Below are 19,803 nucleotides of genomic sequence, written 5' to 3'. Positions count from 1 at the left end.
CTGATTGGCTCTCTTGGCCGCCGGTACATTGCAAGTACAGTGAAAGCTCTCTTAACGGACACTCTCGTAAGCGGACAGCTCTACTTATTGCCGCCTTGTTTGAAACCTCGTTTTAACTCCAATACAAACTCTGTATTTTTACATTCTCGTAAGCGGACATTCCCGTAAGCGGCCGGGGACACTTTCAGAGATTGCGACTTAGACTTTTTTTTTTTTTTTTTTTAAGCTCCCGTAAGCGGACATCCCGAGGAAAATCCTATTAACAACCTCTGTATCTTGTTTTTATCAATGAACTTCATATCGCCGTTCGTCACAATGATTTTACAGTAATTACAGTACCATATTTCAGTGTTTGTTTTGTCGTCATCCATCGACATCCGGTTACATTTCGAAACAACACTTACATGCATAAGATCCCTAAAGCGGCCATTATCCCCAACACTTCTAGTGGCCGCTGACGAGAAGCATTCTCGTGAGCGGCCAGCTCCAGTTACGGACACTTTTTTCGCGTCCCGAGGGTGTCCGCTTACGAGAGCTTCGACTGTATAGGCCAGTTGATATGCACCGGCCAAGGGTCAATAAATTTCCCGATTATTTGCTGTTTTATAACTTTGCACAGAATAAGCTGTTTCTTGTTGAGTAGACATATTTTTCAGTTAACATCTGACCAACGGTCTTGATTCAAAATCTTCCTTTATGGCGTTCCAAAACAAATCGATCTATTTGTATGTGGGCGATGTAAAGAGTCATAACAATTTATACTTCGTCATTATCTAAAGAGCTTGTTTGATTTGAAATAAAAGAGGAAGATCGGTTCATAAACTTGAGTAAAAGGTCTTATGATATGCTCGTTATAAACGACTTGAAATTCTTCTCAAGACAATAACATAGTATATGCATATTATCTGATTCTGTATAAGTGAACCGTTGTATGAATATGTCATAAAAGTCCTTTCTTGGAGGACGACGATATTGCATTAACGGTTTCCAAACAAAGAGCGGAAATAACAAACCACCTCTGAAATTAAACATTATTAAATCATGTTCCGTTCTCGTTGACTTGGAATGACACGCCCAAGTCTCAAAGAAGGAAAAATAAATTGAGGCGAGTACAATCATACGCGAGCGTTGTCGCCGCTTTTTTCGCCGTTCTCCAAGATCTCAAGCTATTCGTGTTTCTGTTACGGCTGACAGAAAAAAGGTTTGAATGGGGTTTAACCGACAGCTGAGATTGAACTGTCGACTGAGAAATGACGCGCTTTTTACCTGATAACCGGGATCTGTGATCGGCAAGGCTGATAGCTGAAAATCGCCGATAATTTAACTGGTAAGGGAGATTCAAGACCCCCTTCCAGACCCTAAAAAAATGAATGGTAGGAAAAGTTGAAAGAAAAGAAAGTAACCAGCCTAAGGTAACGTTCATAATACAGGCCGTCTTTAACATCGATGAACTGATTGATAATCAGTAAATTGACAAAAATTAGCACAGTTGCCGACACGGAATACAGAACTGTTTACGAACGAAGAGCGTGAAGGCTCATGGTTAGTATGTTTGTAAAAAGACACGGTTCAGAAACTTGGGACATTCGACGGTCAGCCTTGCCACTAGCACTTTCGCATAAGGTTTATTTTTATTGTGTAAATAGCGTTATCTGATTTATCTTTCATTTTGTTGTTTATATATCAACCTTAAAACCCCAAAGGTGGTGCCACTGCATTTGGTCGGGGGTACACGGTCCCTAATTTTTCTAATAAGAGGTTTTTGGGGTTTACGTGTCCGGCTTTGGCGCATGTAGGATGTTATTTAATGTATATCTTATCCACTTTGTTGCAATGTTTTTGTCTCAATTAAAACATATCTTGGGCCTGGCTGACCAACGCGCCCATGCCTCCACCTTTAAGAATGTCCAGTTGTGCAGTGAAGGCAAAATCACCACTAATCCATTTCGGTTTAATAAATAAATTTTATTTGCCAGCAAATAAATAAAAGCGTTTATGGCTTCTACCCACGCTCCCGGCGTTACTTTAAACATAGCGTTAATTTTCAATCAAGAGTTTAAGATAACGAGGAGAGGCTGGGAGCAGTGAAGGGTCGAACTAAATGGGGACGGGGCCACAAAGTACAAACTTGATTGAGTTATAGTCACAAGACCATTACAAGACAATCTTGTGACTTCGATAACAATAGCGAATTCATTGGTAATAGTCACGAGTTTCACTGGAAAATAACTTAGCCTCGCTTTCAGCGATCGTTATAAGACGTGGCATGTTTCTCGAGTTCGTCCTCTTTGTCTCCAGACCTGACACACTCAGCGAGTTCGACCCTCCTCCTTCCTTCCTCCACCTCATTTATATTATGTATTTGTGATATAGGTATTTCCCCTTTTTTTCTCGTGCCCGCACCTTTGCAGGAGCTTAACAAATAATAATTCGTTGATAGTGTATTTCATATTAGTTTTAATCAATAAATCGGCCATTCTGCATGGCAAGAATTTATCCCAACAACGACTTGTCTGGTTTGGATTTCTTGCAGCGCTCTAGCGAACAAAACTCGACTGTTGACCTAAAAAAATTGACATAGGTACAGCTTCATAGTTATAATTTTGGAAACAAGGGAAGAAGACATAAATGTACTTTTAATGGGATATGGGGCTTTCCTTAATATCGATTTTAGTATAAACTTGCACTTACAGGAATATCTACCCAATATTCCTCGACACTTTTCTCTTAATAAATTACAAATTTGTAGCTTCATTGAAAAGTCTCTCTGTATAGCCATGGTACGTAGCAAGGAGACCGATAAGTATTATTATTACCAAGCAAAAATAAATTGCAAAAATATTAGATTTCTGACTTGCTTCCAAATTTTATTATTAAAGTTTCTCAGGAATAAAAAATCTGGAAAGAAAGTGTTAGACACTGCCTAAGTTTCCACTGTGAGCTTGTAGCAAATTTGTCTTGTTTCATTTTTACTTAGTGGGTAACCTTGTTGAACCTGGTCACAGATTGATGCTAAGTCCTAGCTGTGGAGACAACGCCATATGGATTCAAAGGTAGGGGCATTTATTGTGCGGTACTTCAGCTATCATCTCGAGAACTCCAAATGTATTCCTCGGACACTGGCTCGTGTAGCGGAACTTAATGAGTCGCATAGCTATCTGCAGTTTCTTCTCACAGCTTGACGTCAAGTGTTGCGGGGTGACTCGGTGGGATGTCAATAGTCTCTTTAGCTGCGAGAAACTTGCAAACTTTTTCCAACATCTCTGTCTGGTTTTCAATGGTAGCACTTAGTTTGTCCACCCTAAAACACCAAAAAAATAAAAATAAACTGATGCTCTTTCTGACTTCCTCTTTGATTTATAAATCAGAAGGAAGTCAAGGAGATAATGCTAGTCTTTGGGCTATTTTTCGAATTCCAACTAGAACGTCACTTAATCTGGATAATGGTTAACCGCATAAGAATGTTATGTAAACTACATACTAAGTAATTCTCTAATGCCATTGAGGTAAAAACATGCACTAAATCATAGCAGGAATCTCACTTTTGCTCCAAGGCATCCATTCTGTGGCAGACAGATGCAGCCGCTTGCTCAAAACTTTCACAATCTGTCTGCTCAAAGGCCAAGTTATCCTTCATTCCTGCTATTAATCTGCGAATATTCTTAAGAAAAGGAAAAGAAAAGACGATGAAAAGACTTTTTCCACTAATTTGTTAATTCTAATTGTTAATGATTCTGGCAACTTTTACACAAAATGGGTAAAAAAACCGACCATATCGATCACTTCAAAGGCATGTACAGCGGAGTAGGCTCAAAATGATGGACGAAAGTACCATGCTGTCCTTTCCTCTCTGTCTCCATATTTTTTCACTGGCTTTTTATCTTCCCTAAGTTACTCCCTAAATGTTTGGGGGGTCTGATCGTATCGACATCTTCATCATTAGGTTGAATTCCAGAAAGAAAGTTAAGATGGGGTGTAACTTCGTTACCATAACTCCTTTCTGCTGCCAGCCCCGTCTATTGGGATACTTTGTGACGCGTGACTTGTGTATACGGCGAAGTAAACAGTTTGGTAGGCGTCGTTCAAAGGAGTACACATCCTCGATCTAAAATAAAGATAAAGAACAAAATAATAAATAAAATAATACAAATAGAGATGTATTTTATTCGGAGACTTCAGGGTTACTCAGTTAAAAAAAAATGTTCTTTCTCAGGATCGACCCTAGAAAATAAATATAAATTATTTTCCCGTGGACTATTTATAAATCAATATTCCTAGTAAAAGAGATTTTGTACCTGTGTGCAGAACTGAGTACAGATCATGGCAAGTGTTGGTAAATCAGAAAAGCTAAGGATTTTTCTTGGGTCAGCAAACGATTTGAAAACTACTAAGATGTTTTACTTACTTGGTACCCAAACCAAGCAGCATATCCCGCAAATAAATGCAGCAGGACCATGTGAACAAGGTTGGGAATGAACGGGTTCGCTTTGGACTAGAGGATCAACTACTACACTTAATTCCAGTTACAAAGTAATTTCTTTTCATACCTCTATCGCTAACAGCTTCAATTCTGCATTTTTCTGAATCGATTCAATATCACCCACAGCCAAGCCAATCTGTTAAAAAGAAAACTATTTTTTCAAGGAAAGAATCTCACTGCTATCCTAGGCCTAAAATTATATCAAGTTATACGCAAAATTTCAATCGAGAGGGCTCAAAGAAGAAACTTTAATTTGTCTCCAATCTTCTTTCCATTTTCCACTGGAAGTGATTGATACTCATAGTAATCGATCTCGGGATGTCTTCTTTTATAAACATGAAAGATCTGTTGGACTACACACGACATCTAATGCCAGAACAAGAATTTTGTGCTAAACAACAAGTTCGTCCGGCCCAAATCGTTACGAGGCTTGTTCCCATGTATCAATCGCAGTATTGAGGAAAGAATGGAGGGAATCGTCAAGTTCGAGATATATGGGGCTAATGTATTAACTACATTTTAATTTCATTATAATGAATTGCAACGCATAAAAATGATGAAGAGCCTTACTAACCAATAAATTCATGAAGACTATCGGTATCAAAGCACAAAATACGGCAAAAATAAATCTCGTCAGATCAGGGAGATATAGCGTCTTGTCAACAAAAAATGTGTTGTATTCCAGCTCGCCGATCATCATATCCAACACTTTCAATATCGACAGACCTAGCGTGCCAAAGGGGTCCTGAGAAGAAGAACATAAAATTACCAGAATCAGAGTCGAGACACAATACCCATGACGAGAACAAGCGAACCTGATATGCTACCGAAGAACATCAAAAAAGTACGATCGGTGCAATTGTGCAATGATACGTCAATGCATTGTTTTTGCTCATTTACACAGTTCTACTCACAAGAAGTTCGACATTTGTCTTTGGCCTATAGCGACCTACGGAGAGCGCGTTCTCTCTCCACCGCAGAGGTTCGAACGTTCGTACCTGTGCCTGCACTTACATCACTCAGCGGATCCTCCCCACCTAAAAAAAGAAACATGGAGCCTCTGGGGAGTAGAGAGGGGCTTGTCTGATATTTTGAAAGGTCCAGTCGAGCCACGGAAGCCAATAATTTAATCCTCGATGCAAAAAATCACCTCTAATGCGACAAAATTTGTCTGACTTCGTGGGGCCGCATCCAAGTCGGAATGCGTAAGTATGGACACATACTACCGACGAAAAAGAATGGAAACTCACGAAAAACCGAAAGAAAAAAGATTTTGCATGTAACTAATGCCCTTTCGTCCTACCTCACCGTCCTGTTCAAGCTTGATACCGGCCCTTGACGCCTGCAATTGAAAAGAGTAACGACACTGTAATACGTTATACTCTAAAGGAAATGCAATTTTACTATCCTTTGTTGAGAAATATTACACTTGAAGGCCCATCCAGGCAGATAGGACGTCTGCCTTTGTACATCTGTTCCCATGCAGCAAGTGCACGATCAAGATTGGGTGCACCAAAAACTGCTTATCAGATACTTGAAACAGATAAAGTGTGTATTAATACTTGAAGCTGTTCTCAACAAACAAAAAACTTAAAGCAATGGTAGAGTTCAACCAAAAAAAAAAATAATGATAAAGTAACTGAGGATTACGACCGAGGAAAGTCAGTGACAAAGTTGAGATATTTCCTTTGTCAGGTCTGTGAGATTTGACCTTAAAAGCATAAAAAACCACAAAGTACTTACGTTTGCTTGTCTTGACAGCAGCGCATGGAAGACCAAAGCAAACGCAAACAAAAGAAGAGAAAAGACTGCGAAAACCTGAATGAAATATGCTTACTGTTAAATAATAATATTCATCGCCACATGGTACCTAAAGACAACTTTCTCTACAGCATTTGGCAACACTCTTTGTACGCGTTCACTGTGGAACTTTCGAATTTTCAACCAAACCCCCCCGGAGTATTTGCATCAGCCTGGGCAGGGACACTCAGCGTTTTACAGCACAAATCTGAACAAAGACATTGTTAGGTGAATACAGTACTGACATGCTAATACCTGTTTTGTTGTTTTAACGCTTTTTTTAAATTAATTGTTTGCTTGCATGTACCAAATGTTGAATCGTGTCCACTAACAAGAACAATATAGTCATCTAAAAAAGCCCATCATTCCATTCCCCAATGCTAGTGCAAATATCGCAAACATTCTGCGCCATTTTATAACTACAATGAAATCTCGATTTAACGAGCCTCTATAAAACGAAGTCCTAGGTATAACGAACGATTTTGATGGCCCCACTAATAGTAAACTTGATGTATGGAAAAGAACCTCGATACAACGAAACCTAGTTATAGCGAACATGCAATAGGTTACAGATATGCTTTTATCTATCATGTCCAAATCCAGTAAACATTCTGCGCAGGTTTACACCTATCAGGTTATTAATTTATAATCTTTACCACTAGAAGAGTTCTTAGCACTTCAAACATCATTGTTACATAGATACCAGCCTTAAACACACTGCAAAGAAATAAAATTATAATGTGTAAGAATACGAAAAGGAATTTGAAAGTATTGTGTATGCTACTGTGGGTTCAAAACAAACATTAACCTAATAACTGAAAAATGGGCTGTTGAGGAGCTGCTATTAAAATCGAGGCCACTGAAAAAAAACCTTTACTTAGCTTTTTTTTTTTTATCGCTAAACAACTTTGTGCTTTATGTAGTGGACAAACTAAAAAGGAAGAGGTTAATGAACGCTGCCGAGGTGTAATTTTAAATCAAAAAAATCCATTCAACGAACTGAGAGAAAAGTTTTCAAACACGCGTACGTAGAGAACAACTGAAGAATTTTACAGTTATAGTTTGGACGAGTCGTCTTAGTGCCTCACCTTTGCAAATAAGACATGAGTGTGAGATAAGCTAGCAGAACCGCCATTATTCCAAAAGAAAATTCAAAACGTTCATTGTGATAAATTTCCCTGCTAACAATCGTGATAATGGCACAAATAAGGGCACATAACTCCAGCAAATTTGATACATCCATCCAATAACTCCATTTCTGAAAAGAAATTGATATTAAACTCAATGTTAAGAGATCATCATTTACCATAACCATTATGAGATTAATTAAGGTTCTATCTCTATGGATAGCCAGGAACGTATATTTACCTCACAGTATATTCTATAAATGTGACTCAGCAAAGAGATCCCTGAGATAATTGATGTCGTTCCTCTGGTGGCATGGAGACCATATGCGGGACAGAAATCCTGCAAAAAAGAACAAAAAACTTCAGAAATTTAACAAGATCTTACCTACTAGGTCGTTTGGTTTGTCAGCCAGCCAGTCAGAAAGTCGATCGCTCGGTCATTCAGATCAGTCAGTCAGTCAGTCGGACACGGCAGACACGGCAGTCACTCAGTCACAAAAGCATCGATCTTCAGCTACAGGCAAAGATTGAAGCATTCTCCTAACAATGTTTTGTTATGTGTAGCATTTCAATATGCAACAAAATATACACCTTTCTTCGACATACAACATAGTGAAGAAATCAATAAAAGGTTTAAAGTGAAATAACCAGCAACCCAGCAACACAACAAGAATGCACGATTAGTTATAAAGAAAACCCCCAGGAATCAATATTTACAAAACTGGCTTGAAACCTAGAATAGGTCATAAACAAGTTCAAGGGAAAATTTTACAGAAAAAGATGTTTAGAATAATCATCAATCTGAAAACTACTTGACATTCATTACATAATTACAAAGCCAGGAAACAGAATTAGCCTGATAAGGATTAGATTAGGATGTCATGCATTACGAATACAAACTGAAAAATATGAAAATAGAGGAACGTTAATCCCAGTAGAAGGGCGGACATGTTTGGTATGCGAATAAAATTGCATAGAACATGAACAACATTTCTTCATGTATTGTCAGGGGTATACCACTATAAGACGTAAGCTGCATTCACATATTTTAAACGCAGATGCACGTTACACCAGTTTAAGTAATAACGACAGGACCAAGCATTTATTTAGAGCAGACAATAAAGATACATCTAAAGTAAATACATCCATTCAATGTTTCAGAAATGAAAAGGGATTATTAATTCATCAATGTAATTAGCGCAATGAATTTTCCAACTAATTGTATATGGATATGGTAAATGGTACTTTGTATTCTTTACTAGTTAATGTTCAAACTTTTTTTGTAACCAAACCAATACCTCCTTTTGGAGCCGGTTCGACACAATAAAGATATACCATTACTTTTACTATATGTACATGTAACGGACAACCAGATTTATGCCGTTGAAAAACTAGTTGCTGCAATTAAAGTGACTCACCCGAGTAAACTCAGAGGTCGAGTTCCGCTGTGAGTCTATGGACCATGAATTAAGGCACAGCACAAGGAAAGTCAAGTTTACAGTAAATAACGAGTATATGAAGAACGCCAGGTAGAAGTATTTTAAATTTAAGGAACTCCTGCAAACGAAGAACAAAATCCAAGCGTTAACGTTAGCAGCTCATTTACCCCACAACCCACATCTCTGATTTCTCATTGCTATTTTGTGGAGTTGTCCATGCCTATATTTGGGCTATTAACCAAAGGATAAACCGTAGCTTGATCTTAAAGTTCGTATTGCTTTGAAAAAGCTCGTTTCGATATAATGGGGTTTTAATATTTAAGAGTATAGGACTTGCCGGTACCAACCACCTGCCAACATAGTGACTGACTCACCGCACCGGTTGGTCGGTTTGTCAGTCAGTCAGTCAATCATTCAGTGCGCCAGTCAGCCAGTCAGCCAGTCAGTCAGTTAGTTAGTCAGTTAGTCAGTCACTCAGTCAGTCAATCAGTCAGTCTGTCTGTCGCTTAATCAGTCTGCCAGTCAGCCAGTCACCCAGCCAGCCATCCAGTCAGTCAGCCAGCCAGTCGGTCGGTCGGTCGGTCGGTCGGTCGGTCGGACGGTCGGTCGGTCGGACGGTCGGTCGGTCGGACGGTCAGTCAGTCAGCCACTCAGTTAGTCAGTTAGTCTGTCAATCAACCAGTCAGCCAGCCAGAAGTCAGTCAGTCAGCCAGACAGCAGTCAGTCAGTCAGTCAGTCAGCTAGCCAGCAGTCAGTCAGTCATTGGCAGTCTTTGACACAACAATTTGCAAGCATTAAAGTTAGAAAGTACGCCAAGTAAAAATTAGAAACAGTTAAAAAATCTATTAAAGCAGGATGGAATTGAAATTTAGATCATAATTAAAATAACTACCAAATGATATCTTTATCTAAGTGTTAAGTATAAATGGAATTTGAGACTGTCGAACACAGTGGTCAAAGCCCCGAGAAATTTAATATTTTCAAGTTGCTTGAAAAAGTTCTGTATGAGTTATAGTTTCCATTACCATACTTCACATTTCAATGGTTGTACCGGTGAACACTTGAGAACACGCACTTACACACTCTCGTGTCTCATCCCACGTAATTCAAAGAATCGATTAGCAGCCCCTACCAGCCCCGTCCCCCCCCTACCCCCACCCCCCGAGGTCACTATCATGTGAAAAATTCGGGAGCAGTCGTCGGAACATTTTGATTAAAATCCCCTTAAAAGATACCGCTTAACAAAGATAGATACCGCTTCGAGTGCACCCTAAAAGTTACTTTGACAGCTAAAAATAATGGCGTTACGTCCTCAACACCATAAATGGGACCAAAATCCTTGATGTACATCCCTAAGCGAGACGACAAGCATTCCCAACCTTTTCATATGCAGGTCTGCCCCGAGGCGATTAACCTCAGAAATACGTGGTATATAACTTCATGTCTATCAAAGTACCTTTTCACTCTCATGAGTTCCTGGGTCAGGGGATGAAGAATTAGTTCTCTGTGACCGTGTTTTAACATTAGCTGTAATGAGAAATAAGTGAGCCACAAGTTCATTTAGGTGAAAGAAACTTTAAACCGGATTTAAAATGATTTGAGCGCAGGAATGAAAACAATATGCCACACCCTCAGGGGGAAACGTTCTTATGATGTGCGTTTCCTTCTTCTCGATGGTTTGCTTTGAAAAAAAAAAAATAGACAAACAAACAAACACACGCACTTTTTAGGCTGGCATAGCTCTTGTCTGTGAAGTTACAGGGTGGGTCTCTACTCACGTAGTTGTACACTATCAAACGTACTACATAAACTGTAATGAGCGATTGGTAAATTGTAACCATGTGTATGTGTGTGGAGAGGGGGGGGGGGCGGGGGGGGAGAACGAGGGGGAGGAAGGGGCAGGACCAACATCGAGTTAAAGCTATTTATACAAATAATTGCTCCCCACTGTTGTTTTAGAGAAAAACAAACAAACAAACTAACGAACAGACACACCTTTGTTACAGACATAATTATGTCGGAGAAGTTGCGCTACAGGTTCCCACCCAGGTCTACACAATTGACAATTAGTTTAGACTTTTATAAGATGTCAAGAGAGGATGAACGTGAAGGAGTTAGTCCCTATATATCCCTAATTCTTAAGGTAATTCCTCTCAAACTATTTTTAGATCTGGTACCCAGTCCTCCCGCGGACAAAGTTATCACGAGCGTTGCGTACATGTTTTACTGCAGGATAAAAATGCGTGTAATGCCATAAGGTCTATTTGGGGTTTACCCCCCCCCCCCCGCAACCCCTCATCTTCTCTTGATAATATATAAAAACCCAAAACAATAGACCTCTTTCGATATATCAAAATTCAGCTTGGCAGGCTTAGCGGACACAAACAAAGGAAATTAAATGACCATGTTTATCCATTTCTTTTCTTTGTGTCCTCTAGGCCTCACTATCAAGCTGAATTTTAATATTTCGAAAGTGGCGTATTGATAAGTTCACCTGGGTGGGCACCCGTGATATTGATGCATTACCTTGGGGCCAAAGTAGCGTATTCCCTCGTCATTAATTTGCTCTCCCGGTATGGGATCGAGAAACACAAAGTTGAAAGATGTCTAAAAACAGAAAATTAAGGTATCTTGTAGATGACCATCCTCAAGAACAGACATACAGCTACATGCGCGTGTTATGTCGTTATATTGAACGAATCTGATTGGCTCTCTCATCGTTTTATATATATTCGTGATAGAACACTATCGAGCTCGTGCTTCTCCTGATACTGCATACAGCTGTAGGCTTGGAGCTGCATCCCCTAAGAGTGTCTTGTAAAACAATCAGACCGCTGTCCCTCAGTTAAGTCTCTTTGACTGTTTGCTCAAAGAAAACTCAGGTTTACGTTATTATTGTTAAATGTTTTACCACAGCCAGTCAAAATTACTACAAGATCATGTGCATGATAATATCATCGGCTGCCAAAAAAAAAAAATCGGATGCCAAACTGTCACTACAGTTTTTACTTATTACCTCACAAGAATCTTAGGGTTATTTGAGTCAGAAATGTTCAAAGTCTCAATAAAGAGAGGAAAAAGAGAAACAAACACTGTAGAGGCAACTTACTGAGAAATCTGCATCTGTCTTCAGGTGATCAGAAGTCTCGACACATTTGTCCATTACTACCTAAAGTACAATTGAGATCATGAGTATCATAGCAGCCTGGAATATCACCGGTCGAGGGGGGAGGTAACCAGCTCAAGGGGATCTCCTCCTAAGGGCTCCACCCCTCATAATGAAAAAGGGCAAATGTATCCCCCCGCCGTTACTTTCACTGGCTCCCAAATACATGATATTACAAATATTCATTTGCATAATGAACTCACATCAAAATATGTCAAAAACACCAATTGTCCTTAAAAATCATTCGCAACTCTTCAGTTGGATTGAGGTAATTTTATGGCTTTCATGTACCTTGGCCACATCAGGAAATTTTTCAATAAGTTGCTTCATCATGCAAAATCCATCATCGTCCCTGACTTCAACAGATTCTTTCCAGCTAATTAATTGAAACAAACAAGCAAGAAATAATGTAGTAAATGATCGGTTTGTTGGTGTAAATGATGAGTAAATAGACTTCCACAGCCTTAGAACTTAGCAATAAAAAAAATAAAAACCCAGCCATGATCCCAGGGGTATTGGGAGGGGGAGGGGGAGGGGCTGAATATTCATATGAAAGAGCTGGGGGTGATGATCGGAAACTTTGAAAGAACCCTCAAAAGGGAGCTAAGCATAATTTACACCGATTCTAAAACAAAAGGTAGTACCAGATGACAGTTTTTTTCCCGATACTATCCAATACCTACACGCATACACGAAACGATAATGAGCCACGAATTTTAATTGGCGTTAAGATGTATCAAGAGACGGTTTCTTGGATGTATGAAGAGCTCACTTCCCTCGACGCCATACCTCATCCGTTTCTACCCTAATCCTAAACTACTGGTAGAAATCTAACGGTGTTTATCCTAGATTTAAACGCCAAACGTTACCAAGCCAAGAATCATAATCGTTCATTGGGAACAAAAATCCACCAACTGTTACAGTGTATACAAGAATCCACCACTCTCCCAGGGGCGCACTGCCTCACCGTTTGTGTTTGATTATTTCCATACAGGTTTGTTCCCGGGATCCTTTAATGGCGGAGTCCAAACATCCTTTTCCAAACACAGACTTATTTTTCACATCTGCACCACGATCCAACAGCAAACGAACTGTGCGAGGGTTACCAAAGTACGCAGCTATATCTATAGCGGACGTCTAGGGAAGAAAAATTACAAAAATTAAAATATTTAGGGTACAATGTCAAGGTTATGAGTATCTCTGTAAGATACTCATAACCATTTTGAGCCAAAAAACAAATTTCCTTGAAACTTTGCTTGTGAGTTGAACTTAGTGTGGTAAGTTTTAAAATGAATTTCGATTGAGTGTTTTGAAGCTATTTAACAATGAGATTGTTCGCTCTCGACTTCTATCGCGTGATAGTTGACGAGGGCGCAGCCCCTGGTTTAAAACCTTATCTAAATCCTCTTCACAGACACTTCGAAAACGCCAAGAAGCGGCCGTTATTTTGTTAACAAGGGCACACTGCTTCGCTACTCACTATTTACAACAGAATAGATAGTGAGTAGCGTAGCCAATCAGAGAACGGCATTCGTGGTAGAACCCTGGTAGATTTATACTAAAAGATAATATGTGGTGGCTAATTGGCCTGTGGAACCGCTTTAAAATGTTTGGGAAATATTAGTATTTCCAAAAGTTTATATATAACGTTCTATCACGAATGCCGTTCTCAAGACAAGACATGGCCCCATCACCAGATGACAGTACATCATATGGCATGCAATTGTAAGGGATGTGAGCTAATGTTTGAGGGAATTAGACTGGAATTCCCTGCTCATGTATAACTCTTGAAAAAGTCACAATAATAACGACGAAAGTCTGCTTTACCTTATTTTTGGAAACTGCGCCAATCTTTGCTCCATAATCCAGCAACATCGTAATTGTCTGGCAGCGGTCAAGTCTAGCTGCCAACAGTAGAGGAGTCAGATGATTCTCATCCCTACAAAATGAAATCAGGATTAATTTTGGAATACTTCAAGTGGCGGTCGTTACACTTAAGTTAGAGTTAGTTTTCTTTGTGGTTCACTGCATGTTGTCCGAGAAAGATTGTAAATAAATTACAAAACTACGTCGACTGAGAAGGGATAAGATAAGAGAAGAACTTTATTAATGTATCGACGTCGCTAGCATACAATGTGCACTAACTGGGGACACCTAACTACAGTTACCTATCTAATTAATAATTAGCTCTTATTAACCGAGCTAGAGGTCTGTATGGGAGAATCTTGACCGAGGTCGTGAGTACAGACCGAACGCAGTGAGGTCTGTACACACGACCGAGGTCAAGATTCTCCCATATAGACCGACTTAGCTCGGTTAATAAGATGTTTATTATATGGCAAAGAAAAAAACTTTTTAAATTCCTTTAATGTAACTGGTTTGATGACATTTTGCTTGCAAACGGCCATGAGCTTAACTTAAACCTGCGGAAATTTGCTCGTCCTCTTTACTTTTTTTTTTTGTAATCAGGCTTTTTGGCACTTCGATAAATGTTTGAGAAGAAAATAAAAAAAAAAATGGTGAACATTTTTGATTATGCTGATTTAGTCTGGGGTGACAAGGACAATGCCTCACTAATGAAAGAATTGCAAATTCTGCAAAAAAAGCAGCTAAGTTGATATTAGATAGATCACTTCAATCCTCATCCACTGATGCATTAACAGTCTTGAGATGGCTGAATCTCGAAGAACGTAGGAAATGTCATCGATGTATATATGCATACAAGTGTACTAATGGCCAACTTAACCAATCCTTGGACATTGTAAGAAAGAGTGATATGCACTCCTACAATACTCGCAATAAAGATACTATAAAGCTCCCCAAAATCCAATACAATTGGGGAAAACAACGTTCACGGTACCACTGTTTCAAAGACTTCAATGAGTTAGAGAGAACTGTAAGAAACTCAGCAAGTTTGCCAATTTTAAGAAGTGTATTTTTTCTGCTTTTTATAATTAATTTGTTATTTATTTATTATTATTATTATTATTATTATATTTTATTTTTTTTAAATCTCTGTAGTGTATATGTTGTAAATATTTATTTATTTCGGTTTTAACTCTAATTTATAGATTTTAATTGTATCATTATATAGTATATATCTAGTATTAGGACCTCTATGTAAACCACTTTTAGTGATGGAGCTTCCTAATGAAAGATTGTTACTACTACTTTTTCAACGTAAAATGAAACCGGTCTAGATGCCGGTCCAGATGGGAAAATCTAGACCGCGGTCAATATCGATTTCAGCCAATCAAATTCGTGAATTCGGTAGTTCCCAGGCCTTGTGAGACACGGCCATATAATAATTAACAATAAAGGGTAAAGGTAAGTAAAGGAAGTAAGATATCGGGTAACAGCAAAATAAAAGATAAACTCTATATACAGGGAAATTTGATTTCGACACTATTTCATATTTTACTGCTTAGTGCAAAGTAAAGTTAGAGTAATGTGTGCCTTGATGCATTTAAGAATGTAACTACGCCACTGTTTATTGCCTAGAATGCATTTACTTCTCAAGCTGAAAGTTCGAGCGCTAGATACAGCTTAATCAAACCGAAAATTACTTCGTGTCTGTTGCCTGAATTGCTTACCTTTGATCCGGGTTAGCTCCATTATCCAATAAGAACTTTACCAGGTGCAAATGACCTTCATACGCAGCGAAATGCAAAGAAGTTCTCAATCTGTATTCCACGTTGTGGAGGGACTTTGGGTTTGCTCGTAACAGCGCTCTAACACAAGCCAAGTTACCACTCCTAAACATAGCATCTTGTCAGTAGTCACGTCCTAGCTGGTACGTTTTCTACTATTTTGAACTGCTCTGGCACAAAACAGAACCGCTTCCGTTATTTTAAACCACATATTAACTTCACATTTCATGATATCATCATGGGCAGTTCAAGTAGAAAACACTGTCCATCCACACTGGCTTGGTTTGGCTTGTATCAGACAAACTTATGCCAAATTACGTATTGAATATATAAGAAGAGTACACCGAAAAAGAAGTGATCATGAACGTCAAATAACAACAAAATGAACATCAAATAACAGCAAAAATAACAACAACAACAACGAAAACAACAAAAACAACAACAACAACGGCAACAACAGAAGAAACATCAATTGTTTACTCAGTGATGGACGCACTCTGTAGCCATGTGTATTGGAACATTCTCTTCCGCATCTTTAACGTTTATATTTGCTCCTGCATCAAGTAACTTTTGAACAATCTGAAAAGCAAGAGAGTTAACATTGCTAAAGCAAGAGCGAAAGCTTGTGTGACAACGAAATTGTATATCGTAATTGTATAATGTACCACAAATACAACATTGTAAAAAAATAACTTCTCTTCTCATACCTCATAACTTCCTTTAGAAGCGGCGTAATGAATGGGCGTCCTGTTGTCTTTGTCCAAGCTGTCAATCAAATCCCTGCCTCCGTTCTGGAAATAGACATATGTGTGGTTTTTTTTTTTTAAATCTGCTTTAACTTTTAAAACACAAATTACATGCTAAGACGAAACCGCAGCACCTTTGCAGTTTAGAGGATCGTAGAGAATTATCTTTCAGCTGTTTTTGTGTTTTAGTGCAAAATTATGTTATTTATTAGGAATCTACGTGGTTGTGTTAATATGAAAGTATTGTTCTCTTTTAGTCCAGCTTTTCATTTGCAGATAAGAAGAACCAAATGTGTAAGCTATTTAGGGCGATTTGATACTTCAAATAAACGGCCAGCTCCGTAAAGGTGTAATGAAACATTATGTAGTTCCCATACTTTGTTAGTTTGACACGTATTATTTTCTCAAACTCATTAACAATTCAAAAAAAAAAACAAAGAAAATTACAACCGTGAAGGAGGTTTGGATACCCGGTCTTAATTAGCGTAGATTTTGACGATTTTACTTCTCCGTTTACTCCTTAGTTTTTGTTTCGATTGAGAAGATATATCAAACACCCGAGACAGTGTTTCATCAGCTATCCAAATACCTCGACGTTTGCCAAGAATACTCCGCTGCCCGTCGTATTTTAACTCTGTTCCCGGTGTTTGGATACCCTGATGAAACACTGTCTCTCGTGTTTGATATATAACATCAAATACAAAAGACCGTGTTTGACCACATTTCCAAACACCGAGAAGAGAGTTGAAAATACGACGCGCAGAGGAGTATTTTTGACGAGCTTCGGGGTGTTTGGAAATGTGGTCAAACACTGCCTTGAGTGTTTGATATATCTCCTCAATCGAAACAAAAATTAAGGAGAAAACGGAGAAAATAAAATCGTAAATATCTAAGCAAGCTACGATCAGATATCCAAACACCACCACGGCCATGAATTCCTTTGTTTAAAGTTGTTAAATTATTTTTGAGTTCGATACATATACCTCGAGAATTATATCAACAGTTTCTACATCAGCGCTGTGCGCTGCTACGTGAAGGCACGTTCTTTGATGGGAGTCTCTCAGGTCAATTGGCGATCCGCGTTGGAGAAGAAACAGGATGGCTCTATTATGCCCCCTTTTTGCTGCGCACATGAGAGGAGATGGCGCGGAGGAGCCTGGTAACGGGCATATTGCTGCACCCTAAACAAAACCAAATTACATGAAAATGAAATTCGATAATGGCAGTGTCACTGATGCAATGAAAATAAAAGGATCACATGGAGCCAAACTACTGCTGGCATTCGCACAGGAATCTTTGATGACTTTATTCTTATATACTAATTTTCTTTTCTAACATTAAACTTGACTATGACCGAAGCGCGGTCAAAACGCGCTAGTCATCCGCTTCATCTGTAGTTTTCCCTCTCGCTCCTGGAAAGAAAACGACTATTACGCAGGCCTAGGGTTTAATTAAGACATTTATCACTTCACTGTGACTCTCAATGTGATTTGAATAGTCTATTATTGAACTTAAATAGCCAGCCGCTTGCAAACGTGGAATAGGAGATATCTGCGTAAAAGCTCTTCGTGACGATGCTTTGCAACATATTAGTAATGGCTTCAGTAGGTGTTCGCCAGTTTTGAAGACGCGTTTACAGGGAGACGAAATCACCAACAGTAAACAGTCAATCTAGTGATTTGAATTTTTATGAGATTCTTTTAAAATGATTTTAAGTGCTAAAATGCATGCATTGATCTTAAACACCTTTACCTTAGTAATAAGGTGTTCAATGATTTCCACATGACCAGAAAGACAAGCCCTGCAAGTAAATCAAGAAGTTCATGAAAAAGCTTCGACAGAGTGTACTTGTTGAGCCCAGTGCAGGAAGCTGGTATGTGCCTATTTTTAAAATTTGATTTATTTTTTATCATTGGGAAAATTGGATTCGGAAGAAGGAATGAGACTCAAATTAAGAGAAAACATTTGCTCAGGAAATGTGAATTGAGCAAAATTTGAGCTGGGAAATGGAATCTTTATACCCCCTGCCTACTCCCACTTAAAAACCCTCGTTGAAGACTATTGTGCAACGGCAGCAAACGAAAAGAGAATTCAATTATCAACAAGTTTTCTTAAGCATCTCGCGCTGTTGAGTTGTATCAACACTTGAAAAACCGCAGGAACACTTGGGAGCTCGCTTGCAATTCTCTAAAACACTTCCATGTGTGTATAAATTTAGGGTGGTGTATATTTTTGGAGCGGTTTGTTTTTCTTTGACACGATTGGTTGCCGAACTAATTAGTACTTCGCAATGCAAATCGAAGAACATTTACTGTATCTTCAGCTTTTAGTGTATACATGAAAAAACAACAACAACAGCTAAGAAACAATTAAAGAGAAATAGTATTTCAAGAGTCGTCTTAAATGATCTTTTACATGAACTGTTCGATAGACAATATAACTAATATATATATTGCCCTGACAATCAACACTTTTTAGATTGAATAACCAATGTTCAAAACATATCCACCGACGAACAGAATGATTTTCATCGGTCCTTTATAATTTATATTAAAACTTAAATGTATGGCTCCTAAAACACAAGAACATTTAACAATCAAACGAGGTATTTTTAAAGCCGGTTATATTGGCACGTAATAATAATGCCGGTGGAAGCAATCACGAAAGTGAGAAAGTTAGTGCACACGCACATACTTTAGAATCGGATAGGGTGATATCAAAATAACTACTCAATAAAACGGTTTACTAATTTCAACAACATTGTGAGTTTTCGCAATCAACTTTTTCATTTCTCATTACAAAATGGTAATACTGCAGAGGCGTCGGAGTCTTTTTTTGCTCTTTCCTATTTCTGTAGCTGAACAAGAAACAACTGTCTGTATAACTAGGGGTATTATTACTCCGTCTGTAAGAGCATAACGGCGTAGCTAGTTATTAATAACATTCCAAAGACGAGAACAGGTTATTATCAACGCTCAAGAGAATGTAGACTCAGTTCAAAGGCCTTGATGTGTTCGCGGTTCTGGATAATTTAGTTGATGGAAAGTCCCCGATGCGCGGTGCAAACGCGTTCTTCACAAACGTGACCGCTTGGCTATCGTAATTCACTCGTCTGACCTGATGCTTCAACCTAATATTCATGTCTCTTGACAACACAAATGCCACACAGACATCGGCGTAGACATTACATATCTGCACCTCCTGCACGAGTGTATCGACTTTATACATACACATTCTGGGCTTCAATGAGCTGGAGCAGGAGAAATCACCATGTGCTTCAATTGTGGTTTTACGAAGGACAACATACTTGTAGATGTTAGCTTTGTTTTGAAACTTTGTTATATTTCCACCAAACCAGTCTTCTGGGCTTGATTCGTAAGTTGTAGTAAAGCTTT

The 19,803-nt window shown here is 38.7% G+C and overlaps 1 protein-coding gene across 3 annotated transcripts in view; it reads right to left on the bottom strand.

The window, feature by feature from the left end:
* Positions 1-1,224: 1,224 nt before the first annotated feature.
* The window catches only part of LOC145489218 (transient receptor potential cation channel subfamily A member 1-like), a 30,621-nt gene continuing 12,042 nt past the window's right edge, over positions 1,225-19,803 (bottom strand). For 2 of the 3 annotated variants that reach the window (XM_081468154.1, XM_081468156.1), the window contains exons 10-31: positions 18,161-18,209; positions 17,392-17,589; positions 16,370-16,453; positions 16,159-16,241; positions 15,606-15,767; positions 13,840-13,951; positions 12,980-13,149; positions 12,304-12,388; positions 11,956-12,015; positions 11,373-11,453; positions 10,303-10,373; positions 8,826-8,964; positions 7,649-7,747; positions 7,369-7,538; positions 6,937-6,997; positions 6,224-6,298; positions 5,784-5,822; positions 5,055-5,225; positions 4,548-4,616; positions 3,989-4,105; positions 3,543-3,661; positions 1,226-3,301 (exon numbers count right to left, since the gene is read on the bottom strand). In XM_081468154.1, the coding sequence (XP_081324280.1) occupies positions 3,172-3,301; positions 3,543-3,661; positions 3,989-4,105; positions 4,548-4,616; positions 5,055-5,225; positions 5,784-5,822; positions 6,224-6,298; positions 6,937-6,997; positions 7,369-7,538; positions 7,649-7,747; positions 8,826-8,964; positions 10,303-10,373; positions 11,373-11,453; positions 11,956-12,015; positions 12,304-12,388; positions 12,980-13,149; positions 13,840-13,951; positions 15,606-15,767; positions 16,159-16,241; positions 16,370-16,453; positions 17,392-17,589; positions 18,161-18,209 (2,344 nt within the window). In that variant the 3' untranslated portion in view covers positions 1,226-3,171. Of the gene's footprint in view, positions 3,302-3,542; positions 3,662-3,988; positions 4,106-4,547; positions 4,617-5,054; positions 5,226-5,783; positions 5,823-6,223; positions 6,299-6,936; positions 6,998-7,368; positions 7,539-7,648; positions 7,748-8,825; positions 8,965-10,302; positions 10,374-11,372; positions 11,454-11,955; positions 12,016-12,303; positions 12,389-12,979; positions 13,150-13,839; positions 13,952-15,605; positions 15,768-16,158; positions 16,242-16,369; positions 16,454-17,391; positions 17,590-18,160; positions 18,210-19,803 lie in introns of all 3 variants that reach the window. The other variant, XM_081468155.1, reaches the window with a different exon arrangement.

The sequence above is a fragment of the Orbicella franksi genome, chromosome 6 (assembly GCF_964199315.1).
Source record: "Orbicella franksi chromosome 6, jaOrbFran1.1, whole genome shotgun sequence".
NCBI classification, from domain to species: Eukaryota; Metazoa; Cnidaria; class Anthozoa; order Scleractinia; family Merulinidae; genus Orbicella; species Orbicella franksi.
The sequence above is the reverse complement of the archived record's forward strand: the minus strand, read 5'-3'. Positions and strand labels throughout refer to the sequence as shown.